Source organism: Falco cherrug, chromosome 10 (assembly GCF_023634085.1).
Source record: "Falco cherrug isolate bFalChe1 chromosome 10, bFalChe1.pri, whole genome shotgun sequence".
Lineage (NCBI taxonomy): Eukaryota > Metazoa > Chordata > Aves > Falconiformes > Falconidae > Falco > Falco cherrug.
The window spans coordinates 8,534,415-8,555,241 of NC_073706.1; the positions used below are offsets into that span (position 1 = coordinate 8,534,415).

The following is a 20,827-nucleotide window of genomic DNA, read 5'->3' on the forward strand; positions in this document are numbered from 1 at the left end:
GTACCGGCTCTGGGGGTGGTGGCTGGTCCCGGGCCGGCTCCTGCTGTTTGCCAGGTAGGTTTGATGTGGTTTTCCCAGCTGTGAAATGGGGCAATTGGCTCTTGGAGTCAAAACCAGGAGTGTGCAGTGCTGGGGAATGAAGAAAACGGCTGGGAAGTCATGTAGCTAATGCAACAGCTGTGCAAATACTGGTTTAATCCAGGGCTGCTGTGATTAATAGAAAAGGTGTCATCTACGGTCACCATCCACTGTCCGGTGCATGAAACGGTGGCAGAGATCAGCCCAGCAGAACTCCCTGCTTTCTTACAAGGGAACTGGGCAGCACAAGGTGAACCAAGCTGCATGGAAGACTTGGAAAACAAGGGTTTTCCAGGCAAAACAGTTTTCACAATCATGAAATGCTTCCTAGTCTTGGCGTAGCCTTGCCAGAGCTGGGGAGAGATGTCTGGGAATCCCTGGAGGGGAGGGTGGGGGTGTCTGCCTGCCTGTGTCTCTCTCTGAAAGGCTGGCAAATGGCCCCATGCTTGGAAAAGTGCGAGTGTGTGTGTGTCTGTCTGTTGGGGGGTCAGTGCTTCACCTGGCGGCGCTTCTTGCTGCCTTTTGGTGTTGGAGTAGGGAGGTCCAGGGGAAGCTGCAAACTCCTTGGCCAGCAAACGCAGCCCGGTCACAGGCCAAGGCTGCAGTGGGCAAGGATGTGGCGTGCACAGGTGTGATGTGCAAGGCTGTGGTGTACAAGGGTGAGTGTGCAAGGCTGCGATGTGCAAGGCTGTGGTGTACAAGGGTGAGTGTGCAAGGCTGTGGTGTGCAAGGCTGTGGTGTACACGGGTGCAGTGTGCAAGGCTGCGATGTGCAAGGCTGTGGTGTACAAGGGTGAGTGTGCAAGGCTGTGGTGTACACGGGTGCAGTGTGCAAGGCTGTGGTGTGCAAGGCTGTGGTGTACACGGGTGCAGTGTGCAAGGCTGCGATGTGCAAGGCTGTGGTGTACAAGGGCGAGTGTGCCGGGCTCTGGTGTGCAAGGCTGTGATGTGCAAAGGTGCAGCATGTGGTGGTGCCTCCCTCTCCCCTAACTGCTGAACCCACCTGGGAAGTGTTTTCCATGGCCAGGGTTTCATGCTGCCTGCGGTGCTGCAGCTGTGCCTGCGCTCTGAGGGTCCCTGCGGGTGGCTCCCGCCGCCGGAGCGGTGCAGCAGCGGTGAGCCAGCCCTCCCTGCAGATGGCAGTGATATCCTGTGCTGCAACAAACCCTTTGCTGAATTTCCCCATACTTTTTTTCTGGCTAAGGGGGGGGGGGGGGGGGGGAGGGAGCGGAAACCAAACCACCAACCCTCCATGCAGCCTAAAGAGCAAATTTTACATAAACTTTGCTTTGTCCCCAGCCTGCAGCTTAGAGGGAGCAGTGCCGCTGTGAGGCAAAGTATTACATACCCCGATTCCCTGTAAAAGCCTAGAAAATGTTAAGATGTGTGGGCATGGTTCAATTACATTTATTCTTTCTACTTATTGCTTATGTTAATGGCCTTTTTAAAGGTAAATGAAGCCAATATGGTTTCTTGCAAGAGCCCTGTATAGATAACTAGCACAAATCCTGATTTACAGAACTGTTTGAGTTTAGAACTGGGAAAAAGAAAAAGTGTAAGGGAAGAAAGGCACCCCTAAGCTAACGGTAGGCTGAGCTAGTCACTGGAGACTTCAACTCAGAAAAGAAAGGTTTCTCCCCACCTTTTCCTTTAGTGAAGGCTAACATGAAAAAGCTTTGAAGTTAAACATCTGTTGGGCTTAGGTTTCAGTGGCTTGCTCGTGCTGATATAATCAGGCAGCTGAGAAGGCTTTCATGATACTGCTCATCTTCAATAAGGTTGTATAAAGAGTCCATGAAAAATTTACTCAAGCCACCTCAAACCTTCAGGACTATCCATCTCACCAGTGATCTAGCCTCACCGAGTATTTGACATATCAGGAGTATCCAGACAGAGCGGGTCAAAGCTAACACCTTAGCATCACTCCAAGGAAAAATAACCTGCCAGTCAATGAAGCTCCACTTTGATTCGTAGCCAGTGGCATAGAAAATACATACATTCCCATGAGTGATGTGTTCACGTGCTCTTACCTAGCAGGATGCAGACGCCGGCCGGCCGGTCATGCTCTGGGGGGCCCAAGAGCTGTGGTCGGCTGAGGTCCCCGTACAACACCTGAGCAGACCGCTGTGCTGCTGGCTGGAGGCGTTAGGGATGCCTGCGCATTGAAGCCACTTTATATATTGAAGCCTCTTCATACATCGAAGCCACTTCATAAATAAGCCCGGAAAACTCTGGGAATTAACGGTAACATTTCAGAGCTCTCACGGTAAGTAAATGATGCTAACAAGGCCCCATTTCCCATAGGTGTTTTTCTTATGTGGGGAACCCTTTAATTTTAATTTAGGATGGGGAAAGTTTGCTGGGAGTTGCAGTCCTGCCCCTTCACTTGCCACGCAGCACAGGTGTGGTCGTCACCACTGACTGCTCATCCTTCTCCAGCCAGTTTGTAATTTTTCTTTCAGCTAGAGGCAGATACATATTTTGGTATATAAAGGGCAGTGTTAGAGGCTTCAGCTGTAGTACAAATCAGGGCAAACTTGGCAAGGAATCAGGCAATAAGGCATAAGGAGGTCTGTTCTCGTAAGGCTGGGTGGGGGTCACACATACTTCTGAGTCTTTGATGGCTTTCGATGCCTTGAGTTCACCTGGTGTAAAAAGTTAAGGCACACGGGTTTGTGACAATTTCTGACATCATTGCAGAAAAAATGTAAATTAAAGGGGGGGAAGCACAGAGCTGGCAAAATGTCATTGATATTATCTGTCAAAACAAATGTGAATCAAACTTTACTCCTGTGATTACTCCTAAGCTATCATTACAGGCCTGCCACAAAATCACAGCGTGAATCTCTGCTCTGCTCTGCAGGGGCAGAGGCTGTAATATTTTCCCCTCGGCTGCGCGCTTGCTGCTGCTCCGATGGCCCCCACCAAGGGCCGGGAGGGCACGTGGGTGCAGGCAGTCACTGTGGCTTTCTGGAGAGAGGTTCCGAAATGTGACGTCCTAACCCGCTCCAAACCTCCAGCCGTATTTCTGACCAGGCGTTCCCAGTTGCTGCTCTCAGCAAAAGGTGGTGGATGACCCGGGCTGCTCCCGGGGGACCTTTGAGTCATGTTTTCTCTGCTCTTTCCTCGTGGTGCTGCCGGAGGAGAGGGCTCAGGGGGGTGATGGGGCTCCCTGCGTGGGGCCAGCACTGACCGGGCTGTCTCACCACCTCACCAGAGGCAGGGAGCCAGGGTCAGTGTCAAATGCAGGGGCTGCAGAGTTCAGCTGCAATTACTACCCGGAGCCCAGGGCACAGCCTAGCCCTCGGAGTAGTTACTATCACCTAGAAATGGCTGCTTGACTTGCACACCGTCCCACAGCCATGCCGAAATGCAGCAGCTGGCTGAGGACGGGCTGGTACGTGTTTAGCTGTTTGCTGAAGAACACAAGGCTGGTGTGGTGAATGCTGGGGGCTTGCTCCCCGTACCCCACCCCTGGCCTGAAAGTCCGTTTCATCAAAAATTCCCGAGCAGAGCTGAGCTCTCACAAGTAGTTAGCTAATAGACTGCCATGCTCAAAAAGAAAAAAAAATCCTTTTACTATTTATATTTTTCTATTTCTGAGCAACAGATAGAGAACGTTTGTTTCACATGCCTGCCTTCCCTGCTCAGCTCTGCCTCCGTGCCCTCCCGCTTGATTTCAGCTACAATTTTGGGCCTACAGTCCACGGAATAAAGAGGTGCCTTTGTGCTGCAGCCACCTCTAGAGCCTGGATATGGCCAACTCGTTGACAGCGCAGCCCCTGCCCACCTCTTCTGCCTCCCCCTTCCCTGGGCTTTTGGTTCCTCACAGCCTCGGCAATTTTGCTGCACCAGCAGCCTTGCCCTTCGGTTTAGGAGGAGCTCAAATCCTGTGCTGTGGTCTTCTTTTCCCTAAATAAAAATAATTCAAGCCCCTCTACAACATGAGTTCACGCAGGTGATAGCTGTTTGCAGGAGAAGATGGTCCGGCTAAAGCACAAGGTGAGCAGGGATCGGGAAGACGAGGACAGCATTGGGTGGGAGCTCATCGTCCCTGCGAGGCTCCCTTCGCAGCAGCCCAGTGGAGCACGGCCACCTGAGCAAGCCAGTGATGATGTATTCAGACAAGAATCTGGTATGAAGCTGAAATGCAGCTTCTTAATTTAAGTAAATTACTTTTGTACTTAAATAAATAATAAAAAAAAAAACCAACCAAACTTGTAAATCGCGTATTTACACAATGGAGCACGCGAGCAAGCGAGTTCTCACACGAAACCCAGATGTTCATTAGAAACACGAATTTTTTCTTCCTTGCTGCTACCATGAAAAGTAAAACTGGGAAAAAAGGCCAGCTGTGTTGAAGAGATATAAAGTAGTCAGTTAAGTCTACAAAATCCAGGAAATTTCCTGGGTTGGGGAACTGGGGTGCTGTTGTAGTCTTTTCATTTGGACCCAAGACATAAATTAAAGCCAGAGTATCAAGTCAGGTGCTCAAGTTCTCAGCCCTTAGCTGTGGAATTTCCAGGTTAAGTTACTTAAATTTTCCTGTGGCTGAATAAAGCTAAATTCCTGTGTGCCATATATTTGCTCATCATAAAATGTTCTCTCCTAGCCAGTAACAGCTTCTTTGTTGGCGAAGCCTGTCTGGTTTATGAGCTTCCCAGCCTTTGTACAGTGTACTGGGAGTTAAGAACTTCCACATGGTGCTTGCTCTGAGGCTTTTGTGAATAAGCAAAGCAAAGCAAAGCCCTTGCTCTGTGTCCAACATGCATCAAGTATGGTTTTAATTCTGTGTTTTTAAATGCAAAGGATAATATTGATTCTGTTAAGGTAAATGTCTTTAATTGTATGCTATATAAACTCGACTCTTACTGAGACATAATGGGCTCTGGGCTTTCTTCCAGCACAGCAGTATGAAAATGTATCTGTTTGTGTCTCCAGTAGAGAAATGCAGAATTAAGCTTTAGATGAACAAAAATTAAATGGAGTCCACACCCAGTCTCCAAAAAGCATATATTGATACAGAAGGACATTTGCACAGATAGAAATTAATGCTACTAATTAAGCCAGGTCAAAACTCTGGAGTACCTGTTGATGCGGATGGTTTAGTGCTTTTTATTTGGGTGGTGCTGGCGGGAATAGAAAATTCGATGAGGGAACATAGTAAGAGAAAGTGAAGAAGTTCATAAAACTGTCACTGCATGTATCAGTCTATCTCATCTACAGAAATGGAATGGGCTCTCGATGCAAAGGGGTACTGGGCATCTCATTAACAAAGTGGTGCTCCATGCTCCGAAATCCTTATGCACACCCCTCTTGTGAGTATTTAGGAGGGCGATGAGGAATGAGGACAAGATGACTATATTAGTTTATCAAAGGTGATAAAGGTATTTAAGAATAGACCAAACACTCATGCAGCAGATGATATCCTTTCATTTATTGCTAAACTACCATAGTACAGGCAATATATAAAAATATTTTACAGATAGCAAAAAATCATTACATTGGAGGTTAACATTGTTGTTGTAGGAATGTGAATGGTATAAAACCTTTTCCGATTCTTAAAGTTAGGTTTCTGAATGAACAGCTTGATTAAAAAGACATCTGCCAGGATGATTTCAGCGACAATTGCTCGCTCATATTTATTAACATATGGTTTTACCTGAACATAAAGGGTAGAACTTCAGCAAGGAGGCTTGGACTTCTGTGAGGAGGGGATCACTTCATAATTACACATAATCATACACACATGTACACACAAATATGTAAGTCCCGATTAGGCCACCATTATTAAGACAGAACTGTAGCTTGATTCTCTGTTGCCAGGTCTCACCACACTACTTGTGTAGTAAGGTACTGATCAGCATCAGGAAAATAAAGACAGTTTAATCCTGGAATAACTGATTATTCCAACACCACATCCATGGATTTCTGGGCTATTACAGACACATAAATCATTACTCATTTTTGTGAGTCAGTCATTCTAGAACTTTCTACCCGATTTTGCTATTTTCTGAGAGTTATTGAAATAAACCTCAAATTACTAGCTTTTCCCAGATAACCACTCATCTGCAGCCTATACGATCTTACACAGTACCAGCACCTTCATTTGAAATTTATTGCAATGTGAGTTGGGTACCAATATTATATATATTTTTTTGTACCCCAGGAACAATGAAAATGGCTAAACAAATCTTTAACAGACTGTAATAGATTAGATACTGGCTGGTAGTTGAGCAAATAGCTACCAGCTGTCACCCACTGCAGTTATAAAGTAGCAGACATTAAAGACAGATGTCAATCTTATGTCAAACATTCAAAGAAGTGGATTACTCCTTCTGAACTGAGATGAATAAAGAATTATAACTTTCCAGGTGTGATGGCAAATAGATGCCTTACATTTACAGGTAAGAAAACACTGCAATGTAAACGATGAGGAAAACAGTTGATTTCTGGAGAATTTGGAATTCACCCAGTCTAAATCCAACATTGGTGTCTCTTCCTATTGCACAGGAATACATAATATAAATAACAAACACTTAGAATAGCAGATAAACTGGAACATCTGATGATTTTAAGTGGTGCAAAATTTATGAAGATCTGAATCAACTTACAATTTGAAATTAAGAGAGTAATTTTCTTGAATCCCATCTGGCAGATAACTGTTCCTTATTAAGTAGCAATTTGGAAAGAAATGCAGTGGGAAAAGTCAGATTGAAATATTTAGAAACATATTTCTGAAGCATTTAAAGCTGTCTTTGAAGTCTTTGGAAAATTTATCAAATATTTCTTTTTAGAACAATAACAATTCAACAACAATTGCATAGAAAATTAATACACTTAGAAAATGAAAATTGATCCTTTATAAATACTATCCTTAATCCAAAAGGTGTTGCATATTTGGTCAGACAAAAAGCATAGACACTTTTTTGTAAAGATATGGATTACAAAATATACTTTTAAAAACATGCTAGCTAATCTGAGAACTGTTTTAGATACGTTATTAAGCAGCAGTATTTTATACAATAGAGAATAACATAGTGCTGGTTTTGGAAATATTCTACATTCAGAAAATGCTGTATTCCTACAAGAAGAATGGAAGTGATACATATTTACATGGATACAAATAAAGCAAGTGCAAAAACCATGGCTCTTCTACATTCTTTCTACCAATAAAAACACATACATTAGACACTTCGTTCCATCACTGTTGTTCAGATCTTACATTTTGCTCATTCTCATGGAGAAAAACAAAAACGGGACTTCATACTTCATTGCAAGTATCTTCATGAGCAATTACTCTCCTGCCAAACTGTACTTCCAACGCTCATAACTGACAAAAAAAAAGTCATCCTGATATCTGTCCACTCCCATTCCACTCTCAGACTGTTTACATATCATGAATGATGATTTTATTCTACGTATTCATATATTTGATGCAGAAGTTTATAGAAGCTCATCCTGTATTTGCAGCCAAAGCTTGGACGGAAAAATGGAAGTTAAAAAAATGCACACACACACACAAAAAAAGAAAGAGATGAACTTTTGAGTTCCAACGAGCCCCATGTACTTTGCATGGTATAACTTTGATGGAAAAATGCATTAGAGTTGTTCACCCTCTAGACAATATATTTGGAGGCCTTTGGTACAATGGCAGGAAGGCACTGTGGTGAAACATTCAGATAACTGAGGAAAGACAGTATTTCCTCATGTGCAAATATGGCTATCTTCCAGATAAAGTGAGAACAAATTACTCACAAAATGGTATTAACTCTTCCAAGGTTAAGCTAATGCTTCTACAGAAAGAGCGCAAATAAGTTGTACTAAGTAACAAAATATTAATACTGGAAAAACACTGCTCAGCAAGAACAGGAAATAATTTAGTACTGTATATTTTGAAGTTCTTCAGCCTAGCTATATAATTTTAACATACTGGTTTTCTTTTTAAAAAGAGACAGCAATGCATAACGCTATGTCTGAGGATACTCCTTTTCTCCAGAAATAAATATAAAGTTGGTTAAAGCTGTATTATTTGACTAACAGTTGCATGTAAAAGCAAATAGAGTAGCACAGCCTGACCTCATGTAGCTGTAAATAAAACCACTAAAATGTAGTCTATATTATATACATCTTATGACCCCCTCGATCCAGTAGCTGGCTTCATGTGCCTGCAGACAGCTGGCTGACTGGAGCCAGTTATAGGATCGTGACTCAAGTTTGTAATGGGGTTGTGTGTGTTCGTATATCATCATATTTATATAATATAGCCATATAGGTATATATGGTTATATTATAAAAATATGCATGTATATGCACCTACACAAACACACATACAGATTAATACCTATGCATTAAAAATGAGGAAGAAATACAGCTAATGCAAGCACAAGTAAAGCACTTGTAGCACATTTTAAAAAAAATAAAATAACCCTCTCCCCCTCTCTACAGCAAAGTGCCCAAAGGGACACAAAAGAGCAGTGGAAATTTTGTCTTTTGGTTAAAGAGCGCATGTTTCATGGGTGCATCCTGCAAAGTAGCTTTGCTGGAGTGTTCCAGGGGCTCAGGAGCTTCCCTGCCTGGGTCCCTTTGAATGCTGAAAAGCCTTTGCTATAAGTCCACATTTTTCTTGTCTGCTATGCACATTTATTATGCCTTATAGTAAAAAGGGGAGAAAGATGCTTAAATGATCAGTGGGGGATAGTGGCAAAAATTAAAAATAAACATGAGTCCACATCACGAACATGCATATTGCAATTGCACATTGCAGGAGGACTGTGAGTGGATTTGGTGTGTGGTTATCTGACTTCAAGATCAGCCACTTATCTGTATACAGAGGACTATTGACAAGCAGTTGCTATCGACAATCACTTAATAAGCAGCAATATTTTTAGATTACATCAGTGCATCTACAGATTTGAAAAGACGTTCATGTTCTTCTTTGATAATCTATTTAAAATCCAGTAAGAGAAAAGCTTGTCAGTTATTTGGGGTTTTATGTGAATGGGGTTTTTTTAAACTTCTCCTATATGTCACAGGTTTCATTCAGAGAAAACTAGATGTTCATTTTTGATACTTCCAAGCATGAATTCTGTGAAACCGGCAGACACATTCGGTCTGTTCTTTTACTCAGATGCAGCAAAGAACTTCTGACAGGCAACTTTTGGCCTGAGGAATTGCTCAAAGTGATGCAAAACACCAGACTGCATTAAAAATCCATAGTATATGTCAGATTCTGGTGAAGTGGCAGTTTTAAAACAGTCCAAAATAGCTTATTTGAGGCATGTGAGCCAGTCAAAGTACTGTATGAGTGCTGTTTAACAATCAATAATTCCCCTGTGCAGAAGTCATTTCAGCTAGTCTGAGCTTCAGTTTTGTTTCCGTAAAAGTCAGCAATAAACCTGGCCATTTTCACCTCTGCTGGTAACAGGCGGTCAGGTCAGGTGTTCTGGGGAGTCTAATGCTTCTGTCTCCCACTCTAAAACTGACAGATGACCTTGCAGAACTTAAGCACCAACTTTTAGCGGCAGAAAATGTATTTTTCTCAATGCTCCTGAAATGTTTTCTGTTGAAACGAGCACATACTCTGCAGGGTTTGTGCAAGATCTTTCTTGCAATATTGGGGAACCAGTTATGCAGCCGCTCTGCTGGTCTGCTGTATTCATATAACCTAATTCCTGCTGTAAGCATGTGGACACGTAGGTATTCAGCAAAGTTTACTGTGAAACAACTGAAAACAGCATAGTTTCACTTTTTTTTTCTAGAACAGAGCTCAGGCTCTGCACTCTTAAAAGTATCAGCGTTCCTCATTTACAAAATTAGGAAATATTACTATGTATTTACTACCATGTTATGGATATCCTTTCCTGTACATTGATTATCCATTCACGATGCCTTTTTATCACACTGTGGGAGCAATGACACACCAAAATGTTATAAACTTGCTAGCCGTACAACTGCAGATGGCAGCGGTTATCTTTTATCATGATAAGCATGTGTCAGTACAGTATATTCTAACACATGAAGCAAAACATACAAACATACTAACTCACATGGAAATTTAACCTTTCCAGAAATTGCTCGTAGCTTTGCAAAGCTAAAGAGACAAGGTGAATATAAATAAGCGTATACTTTTTCTGGAACATATGGCTTCTGTAAGATGCAATTATTTTCTTCTGCAGCTTGTGTGGTTAAATATTACAGCTGCTAAATGAGTCAAGTTATGAGCCAACAGCAGGTTCTATACGACAAGAAACAGCAACAATTTCTTAGAGAGAAAATAACTAAAATGTGTTCATACACTGCCTAAATATTAACAAGGATCAATCATAAAATCTTTGGATTTACTGTGACTCCTATATATTAATTTCTGTTTTATCTGGGTTTATTTTACCCTGGGACAGGCGTTACAACTGCTGAATTTCTCTTTTCACTGGTTATCTGTGAGCATCCCTCTCCTTCAATTCCTACCCACTTGGACAAGAAAAATGAAGAAAGCTCCTGAATTCAGCTGACATCTACTGTTTGAAATACTGATCACAGTGCTCAGTCAGAAAAAAGTGGCTTTTGATCCCAGGTCGGTTAAAGGCCAAGCAAGCTTGGGTTGCCTCAGTTTCCTACAACTTCAAAATTTCTCAGAAGGGCTTAAGAGACCTGAGGGCAAGTCATTGTTAGTGAACCACAAAATGTCATTTTTCTTTTATGGAATATATTACTCTTTCTTCCCCCGTTTCCCACCCCACCCAAATAAGCACTAATATATAACCTCCTTTGCTTTGTGCAGTGTTCAGGAGTGACCTATCACTTCTCCCTTATTACTAAGATAGATCGATACATAGATAGATATTTTGCAGCAGGCTTGAAGAGTTTCCTCAGACAGATGCTCTGTTACATGAGAACAATACGATCTTTGGACGAAAGGAAGGGTGTCCTTCTTGATGTTTACAGAGAGAGGTGGCAAGTTGCTTAGTCAAGGCTGTCAGCTTGATGCCAATACATTGTTCCTTGCATTGAATTGGTGCCTTGAGATGAACAGTTAAGGAAGCAGGAGGTTGCAGGGGCATTGGAAGGATCTAAGAGGTCAGTTATGGAAGGATTCAGTAAAAGTTGTCTCACAAATCTCTTCTATGTCTGATTTCTGGCAGGGAGTCCAGAAAATTCCTTCCTGATAATTTCATTAACTGTGAAATAAAAGAAAGAGGAAGAAATGTTAGAGCACTTTCAAAATCACAAGAAGTAAAAGCAATCCTTGAGCAGTTTGCTGTTAAGCTGAAAAAAATCCCCTCTGTATTGGTAACACAATATTATTAAAACCTAAGACTTTAAGTCCTATTGACCCAGATTACACGTTTTTTGAAGGCAAGGGGGAAGAAGCGGAGAGAGGTGGTTTACACTGTGTTCAGCGTGCTTTAAGTACCGTAAAAACACAACTGAGAGTGTACCATGTGTCCAGTACATGCCACATCCTTTACATACACAACACCTTCCCTCTTTCACAGACACTTCCTTCACCCGAGGTAAAAAAGAAAAATCTGTACATATCTAAGCATTTTAACATTTTCATTAGGCTGAAATAAGAGTATTTTGAAAAGAAAAAGGTCAGGTTTGGAGAAAATACAGTGGACAGTGCTGAAAACACAGAGATTGTAATTCAGGTGAAAAAGTGTTGACTGTTTTGTGTTTGGTTTGTTGCTGTGTTGGGGTTTTTTTGTTTTGTTTTGTTTTTTAAATCTTGCTGTAGACTCTATTTGCTCTAATTTTTATCCTAGTTTGTTTGTAGATCGTAGCATAAGCCAACTTCCATGCACCGCTATGATACCCTGAGAGGCTGGGACAGGCCTGTTAATAAAGCTCAAGAGACGACACTGAAGAATTTTGATCTCTGTTCAAAAAACCAAAACAATATTACATGTTACATACAACAGCCATTCTCTCCTGTCTGCCTTTCACAGTTATTTGCCTAAAGCACCCTTTGCTGTCTCCTGGAACAACAATTCTGTAAAGGCTGCACTTTCATTAGGAGAGACCTAAAACATGAGCGTTTTGGTGCAGAACTCCAAAACTGCCTGTTTTGGGGCTCCATTTCACATGCAGGTCCTTGGCACTATATTCACCAAGGGGGTCCACAGTTTTGAAACAGTCTGTCTACTTTACAAATTTGCCTTAAAACCAGAAGACCAAATTTTCTAAGGTTTCAGACCCCAGATCTAAATGATTTCTCCCTGTTGACATTTAAGGGCTAAGACAAGGACTAACTGAAACCGAAGATGACCCTCATCCAAGACTGATTAATCCTCAAGCATGCAGCTGTAAGACTTCTCCATATTTAGGCCCATTTCTAACACGAAATATGATAAATATGAAAAAAAAAATAATTAGCATGGTGTTTCACCACTTCCCACAATTAAAAAAGCTGATGCCCAATCTCTTATTGCTTCTGGGAAGGGGAACACATGTATTAGTGTTCAATAGTTACAACTAGTAGTTTGAAATCTCCCTCCACTCTATGTGCAATGGAATTTATCTTTGAGAAAGTAAAATCTATGTTCTGTGCAAAGCTCCACCTTATTACTGTACGGATGTCTGTTGTGGTGGGATATACTTCTCAAGAACTTAGTATTCACACAGAGCGTGGCACAGGTGCTTGACGGGAGGAGCAGGGAGGCAGCCCTCTGCATGTCCGCGTACAGTGAAATCTCCTGAAGGGACAGTTTCCATCCCTCCGTGCTCAAAAATCCCACCACTGACAGCCCAGAGTTTAACTCTTTCTAATTCCAGACAGGGAATGCCTGATTTCAACCAGACTGGTGCCTCTTGGAGAGGACAGAGGCAAAAAAGCACCACTGACAGCAGAACTCCTGTCCTCTCCTGCTGCCCAACTTTCTACTTGCCACCATCACCAGCTGGCTTCTACCAGCCTTTTGGGCTAGTTCTTGCAAATAAAGCACATGTGGCGTTTTTAATGTGTTGCTGCTCTGCAGTGTAAGCAAACAACCAGTGGGAGGTGAGGTTGGTCCACTTTCAGGCAAAAAAAAACCTCCTTCAGCTCAGCTAAGAGCTTCCTGTTTGCTCTACCCAGGAAATGAGAGGAGCAGGTCTTCAATGGAAATTTTTCACAGCCTCAGCTAAAAATAGCAGTGAGGTAAAAGAAGTGGGCACCCACTCTTACAGGGTCATTTCCTTTCTAAAAACAAGTGGGCTGAGACTGAGGGCCGCTTTATTTATCAACACGTTTGTTTTAGCAGCCAGTGTACCAAAAAATACTGTGCACGAGTTTCCTTTCATTTAATACAGCCACCACTCATGGAAATATCCGAGCCAACCGTCACCTTCATTTAGGAAGGGTTAAATATAAAGTGAAAAATGAGAAGATAATTAAATGGAGTTTACTAAACCGACAGTCTTTTGAGGGGTCCAGTTCTGGTTCTGTTTCCCTGCCTGAGCTTTAAGCAAAGTGGAACCTGTTGCACAGCACCAGCAGAGCAGGAGCCAGCGCAGGCCCTCTGCTCGCCAGCCCCAGGCAGCTTGGACGGCGTGGTAAAAAGCTTACTCAGCCGCAAACTTCACTTTCCCTCCTTATGTGTTGCATGGGAGGTCAGCAGTAGGGTTTGTGGGCTGAAGTTACAGGGGCATTACAACCTGCCAAGCCTTAAAAGTTGCGGGGGGAACAGTATGAAACATTAACCCTATAGACGGGCTGCAGGACTGTGCTCAGAGAGCTGGGCTTTCTCTGTGCCAGCTCTTATGGGTGGCAAATGGGGTTTTTGTTGTAAACCTCTGGATGACAAGAGAGCTCCCTCTCATCAGTTGGCCTGTAGCCACCCTGAATTTCACCTAAATTCAAATGGTGAGGGAAGTTAGGTGCAGTTTAAGCTGGGCAACATTAGTCTGGCAGCTCTAAGGGCAAGATGTGTAAGTCAATGATTGTCCCAGCACAAAAAGCCCTCATCTACAACCAGAGCCCCTAAATCTAATGAATATGTAAATGTAACAGGAATAGATTCCAAGGCAAGCATCTCTCTCTCAGGTCAGAGTCACCTCCGGACTAAGTCTAGTGAAATCACACACCTTTCGTGATCTGCTCCAGATTTGGGAGCACATAGATCCAGATCCGGGTGTAATCTCAGTGATCTGGGTTTCAATAGTAGGTTGAACAAAATCAGCAAACTGAGAGATACCTAAACTTTAGAAGAAGCCGAGATCATGCGCTGAACTTGCTGTTCTGAACTCCCACCTGTCTTTTTTTGGTAGCATGGTTAAAATGTATCTCAAGCATCAGTTCTCATTATTTGCTCATTTCTAGCCCAGAGGAAATGGAGATGATGTGATTAATAAATCAAAACATTGTTATTTAAGGTGCCTAGCATGCAGCAGCTCTAGAGCACACTGCTATTGATCCATTTAATGAGAGCAAAATGATTAAATGGGGCCATAAGGCCATACACAAAGATAATGAAAGATTAAATCATAGAAAAGGATATTGAAATTACAGCTGACGTCAGCTATCCGGACCAAGGAAATGCCTAGTTAGGCCTGAATCCCTTCAGCGTATCTCTGTTAGATACTGCTGTCATAGTATTACAACTGCCCCAGTGCTTGGGGATTCCCAAGTTAGCTGAATGCAAGAGGCTGGTTGAAATCATGGGAGAATCTCTGTGTTCCTCTAATCACTCGGCTTTGATGGGTTAGAGTCAGTCTCTCAGGCTCCAGTCCTCAAAGACATTTAAGACTCTAATTCACATCCTCTCAGATAGAAATCTGGAGTATATTCACTTGTGGGATGATAGTGGGTTGTATTAAATACCGAGCTCCAACTAGTAGTCCAGAGACAGAAAACAGTCTCCAATTTTAGCTGGCAATGAGTCAGGCTCTTTGTTATTGATTATATACGTGCACATACACTCATATGCATGCGTGCACACACATACACACACATGCACTGGAGTAACAACTTTACTAGTGTTATTCCACATATGTATCTGGAATAACACCAGTGAAGTCAATGTTGTCACAGCACTATACCCATGGCAGTGACTGGGGTCTTGTGCCCTTTGGGGATCCTGCAAGGCTGAGGGGTCTTGTCAGAGGAGGCAAAGCTCAGCTCCAGCGGGCTCCTCCCTGCACCGGGCAGGGATCCTGCAATATTCCATGTTTGCTCTGCTGATGCAGCCAAGAAATGTTTTTACATGCAGAGCAAACACGAGACATGCAGGGAGGAACTAATGGCACAACAGGGACTGGGGAGGAAAGTTGAACCCTGAATTTTTAGTGTGCCCTCAAAACGTGACCAGGCAAACCATGGTCTTAACGTGGTTCTAGCTGCTGCCTGGGAACGTCAGGATGCTTTAGCCCAGCATGCACAACCCCATCTCTCCTTCCCTGCCCACCAGCCCCCAGCTACTTCAGGACAGCTCTGTGGTACACAAATGGGGAAGAAAAAGAATGAAAAAATTAAATCAAATAAGATTTTAAACCCTTTAAGCCAAATAAAAAGGGGCATGACTTTTTAATTGAAAAAAAAAATAAATAAAGGTTAAGAGAAACACACAGCTGGAGAAAAGGCAGAAAAATACCAATTACCTTTCTTTTTGATTGCTTGGATCAAAGATCACAGTCATTCTTTTTCATATAATGTTTTGTATCCAGCTAAGGTGTGTATCTATCAGCTCTGAAAAAGATTTGCAAAACCATTTTTGAGAAAAAAAGGTAACCTTTGACCTATATTGCAAGGCCAAATGTTACAGTTTTCAGCTACTCTTTCATTTTCTGATTTAATTTATTAAAAGGACATTTCAGCATATACAATACATAAGGCAGAACTTAACCGCTGACCTTTCTGTTTGCTCAGATCCAGCACTAGATTTACTTTTCCCCCTCTTTCCTCAACTGATGTTATCTAAAAATAAGTACACAAAAAATAACACTCCTAAATTGATCACAAAACATGCGAAATGCTGATAATTTGATCTGAGACTTCAGAGTCACAGGAGGTCCATGCATCTTGTAAGTCAGGTCAAAGACTAGTCACTGCCTTTTGCAAAATGCAGTTATATTATCATCTTAGTGGCCCAAATAAAACATGACACATTTATGCCAGACTAAAAGTCAGTCCCTTTTAAATAAGAGATCTAACCACAGTGGCCATGTAAATTAGACTTCGCCTTAATTGTAAAGAACAGGAAAGGTATGTGCAAAGAAAGTGTGAAAGTTACAGTCTTTGCTTCAAACACAAAAGGATGACATTTTTTTCTCATAAAATGGCAATATTTAAAATGCTGTTTCATTTTCTTTCTGTCTTTTTAGATTTCTTTTGAATTCACCGTGAAAGCATTTGGCACTTCTGCAAAACCATATGGAAATTTTAAAAAGTAACTACAATATTAAGAAGGAAAAAGTGCTTCTTAAAAACTAAGTTAGTTTTAAGCACAAGATTCAGAAGTGTCTTTGCTGCTGGACTTCAGGTGACTATATATAGAAAAGAAATATTTTACTTGGCTCCCAGAGATTGTGCAGCCACGTATCATACACTGGAACCTACCACTCAGTACACAGCCTATTTTATATTCTGCATCCTGGAAAATCAGCTTTTGCACATGCAAGCAGAGCAACTAATTGACTAGTAAATACAAACGTAGGTGTATCAGGCAGAAGGAGCCCAAACCCAACAAACTGTGCTGGGGAAAAATACTGTGTGTGTGTGGTAGGGGGTTGTTTTATAAATCAACAGCAATGAAAGGCTTTTTTTCTGGAAAATGGGGATGTATAACTACTAAGAGGTTCTTAGCTGTAAAGCCTTACTTTAATTACATACCCAAAAAAGATTTTACTCCTCCTTATTGAAATAATGCAAATAGATGCACCCTGCAACTTTTCTTCCTTGTCCTGCTTGTAATCCACGTAGCCTGGGTAAACTATAAACCTCTTCAACACCATGCAGCCCAACAGCAACCAGGTCATCTCCATTAGTTAAGCAAACTCTTGGAAGAAGTCACTGATCTCCAACTAGGTGACAATTCAAGTCCCATGATGCATTTTTGCTATAGTAGTTTCAATAGACCCAAAACCCATCGGCATCTTTCCATGAATTTAACATCATAATATAGATATCTGATGGAAAACAGAATTTAAATAAGATGCATATTCTTGGCTAAAGTGTGTCCCAATTGAAATCAGTATCTAAACTTGTGATTCACAGAATCTGGATTTCATTCAAGACATTTAAATATCCTTCCCTTATATTTCAATATAGCTCCAGAGTGAGGTGCAAAAATAAAACAATCAGTATCTGTGGTACTATCCTACCCAAAATCTTTAACAGGAAGCTGGGTGTGCCTGTAAGAAAAGAGCAGAAAATAAAGATAGCATTTCTGCTAAAAAAAAAAAAAAAAATCCATGTCCTCAAAGCACTATACATCAAAACTATCAAGAAGGGAATACTCAAAACACAAATCGCCTGTGACACTACCCCAGAAACGTTAAGGATTTTCTAAGTACTTTCATTATTGTCAGTGTGCTTGCAGAAAAGATCAACAGCCTACCACTACAAAACAACTGCGTTTTTTTGCAGGAAAAAGCATGACCTAGTAGTTAGAGAAGACGACTGGATAGTGGGATTCCAGAGGCTGGGCCTCTGCTATAACATCATCTTGCCATATGGCCCTGGCCAAGTCCAATTATCCCTGCAGGACCAGATTTATTACAGGTTTGCTTTGGTCTGAAAAATGCAGAAAGACTGCGAAGGTCACATCCAGGGAACCTCAACAATGCATGCCACGCTAAAAGAAAAAACCCTGAAACGATGATGGCCTGCAAAGAATGAGCCTATACTAAGAGTGTGGATGTAGTAGAGAGCAGTCATTTTCAAAAGTCCTTATAGGGATGTTTTAAAGTCCTTTAGGTAGTTTAGATCTCAAACTACCAAAGGCATGAGGTGCTGAGCTCACTTAGGAACTCAAAATCCTAGTAGGCAACAATTTAAGTTACCAAGCTAAAACCTTTAAACCTATATATGTCAGACAATGTTGGAGTGCCCAGTACCTCTAAAAATTATGTCCTAAGTATTTCTATTAGAAAATTGAGCCAACATAGGTAACAGAGACCACTCTGAAGACAGTGACCTGTTCTGACTTTGCTGAACATCTAAAGTCAGGAGACTAAGGAGCATCCATCAGCCCTGGGGATGCTTTGTCCTGGGAGACTCTGCGGTACCACTTGTGACAAGCTGCACAGATGCTCTTTCCACTGAGTGTGTGGGAAGTCTGGGACTGGTGTCCCCAGCCAGTTGGTAGCTTGAGTATTTTCTTTTAGACAAAGAAGCCTTTGCTTTTGTTTATTCATGCATTATCCTCAGACAGAAATTGTTACTGCAGTTCCTTCCAGCCAAGCTCTCCTCAGTGATACAAGTGACCACTTACAGAAGAAAGAAAACAAAGCATTTTGCAGCAGTGGAGATAATGCGAAACCTGTGCTGCTCTCCCAGTACTACCTGCCATGCACAGAGCTGTTGAGTGCCTGTCCTATTTTGCCACGCTTCACTTCAGCTTGTTACACAAATGGTTACAATCTTGTAAATCAGTAATAAGTTGCACCTGAACCTGTAAGTGATTAGTAAAAAATCCTTACACTTCCATGGCCAGAGGACTTTCACATAGTTAATCAGTTAAGAAAAGAAATGGGTGTTAACTGGTTGTTTAATTCCCTGGAAGACCAGTTTATTGAGACCAGTAGCAAAACGACTGAAATCCAAAGTGCAAGCAATATATGGGAGAACTATATTGCTTACAAACGACATACTCCTGTAGAAACAGGCACCAAATGTTGCCCTAAAGTGAGCTGAATGGAAGAATTCTAAGGCTGAGCAGGTGCTGTTTGTGGTGCTTTCAGTTATTTAATCCATTTGATCCCTGTTTGAAACTAGTGGGAATCAATGAGTTAAGTTTTCTAGGTACCTTCTCCATGAGGCAGGAAAGGGGATTATGTGATATTTGCAGGACACACATGCGCACATGCATGAGCTTTCTCATCCTGGCCTGTTGACTGGAACAGCAAGAGAAAGAGCAATTTTTGCTCCAGAGTGTGATTTCCTGTTTGGTTGATGGATCTAAGCATTTGGTTGTTAACGTTTTATCAGAAGATTCTCAGGTAGGTGCAAACCCTGCCTATGCATCCACTGGAGGAAGAATCCGCACCAGCTGGCAATCTGGAAAGTGCACCTTCAGGCATAATTTCGTGCCCTTTCCCTCCTGCCCTGTTAGGCTTCAGCATATCACTGTGGGAAGCCCCTGGAACTCATCTGCAGGCTCAGTCCCCCTGCTGTAAACAATCCTTAATTTAGAGGAGTTGCATCTTAGTCACTGCATGAGTACAACGGGAAGAGACACCCCATCAAACTGGGGCGTTTCTTTAAATCTCATTCTCAGAACCTTTTTCCTGCCCGGTCCACAGCGCTGCACATACTGAACCAGAACCCCAGGGGTGGCAGCCAGGGGGGCACCCAGTGCCAGGCACTTCCAATCTCATTCATGGGTTACCTGACAAAGGACTGGCTCTGAATATTAACACTGACACTGTCGGGAACTATATGAATATGAAGCAAAAACCCTTGTTATTATCAAATTTGCTAAGATGATGATAAATACACTTTATTTATTAGATAAACCCTTTAAGTCTGTTTAATTGCTACACATAAGACATAAAGGGACTGCAACAAGATGTGAGAGCTTTGTGCAGTTCTACAAGTCTTAGCAGCAAGTTTGGGAAGGATACCTTGAAAGTGGAAAACTAGATCAGCCTGGGTGTGATGAGGAACTCCAGGCCACCGTGGATTTGGTTTGTAGTAGCTTTCCATAACAAAGTCTTTTTTTAACTGACTGACTTTCTGCTCACATATATTTAGATATGACTTTCATTCTGCAGTACTTTGATGCCAGATAGTTTTGGCTGAAATTGTAAGGGAAGGGACACGTGTTTGAGTCATGAAGTTGGCTCTCTCTAGTTGATAGTTAGCAAGTTACTGAGAAAAGATGAAGTTTGTATTTAGTTTCAGTTAACATGCAATGAGACCGAGAAAAATATTCTGAGTAGAATATGCACATAATAAATAAATATACAAAAACTTATACCAGAAGGGTATGGAGTACATTCTCTTCAACCACATTAGTTGGCTAAACCAATACAGAACTATTAGGCTGATAAACTGAAGCTTAAGAAACACAAGAAGAGTCTTCATTTTGTCACTTCTCACTCTTAATCTGACACTGCAGCAGCTGCTGCTCCTGCAAAGCACAAGGGTGAACTGTGCTCGCATCTATTTTTGTGTGTGTGGTTTGGACCTTACGAATTGCTGCATAACTGCTGAGATAAGCAGTGCCATTTGGTATTAAGACATACTTCTTCTAGATTCAAAACAGCAAAACCAAAGGAGGCTGGTGATGACTCTTTCTTACAGTAGCTTGCACCTCATGGTTTGAAAGCTAATGAAATTGGTAATAGATACCACAATGCCTCTGAAATAGTAACTGCCAGCAGGAAAAGCACACAAGCGATAGCACTATTTATTCACATGTCACTTTGCAGTTTCATCATTCTCCTAGACTTAACCTATTTACTAAGAGGCGTTATGAGTCATTCAGCACAGTGTTTCAAAAACAGAGAGAGAAAAGAGAATGGATGGGAGAAAGCTATTTTTTACAGGAAATAATTGGGGGGTAGGAACCAAAGAACAGTTACAGCATGTTCAGGATTAGCTGAAAGTA

At 42.0% G+C, this 20,827-nt stretch overlaps 1 protein-coding gene across 5 annotated transcripts in view; it reads right to left on the bottom strand.

Annotated features, from left to right (window-relative positions):
- Positions 1-5,492: 5,492 nt before the first annotated feature.
- The window catches only part of NFATC2 (nuclear factor of activated T cells 2), a 101,200-nt gene continuing 85,865 nt past the window's right edge, over positions 5,493-20,827 (bottom strand). For 4 of the 5 annotated variants that reach the window (XM_055722460.1, XM_055722455.1, XM_055722458.1 and 1 more), the window contains exon 10: positions 5,493-11,254. In XM_055722460.1, the coding sequence (XP_055578435.1) occupies positions 11,199-11,254 (56 nt within the window). In that variant the 3' untranslated portion in view covers positions 5,493-11,198. Of the gene's footprint in view, positions 11,255-15,653; positions 15,742-20,827 lie in introns of all 5 variants that reach the window. The other variant, XM_055722457.1, reaches the window with a different exon arrangement.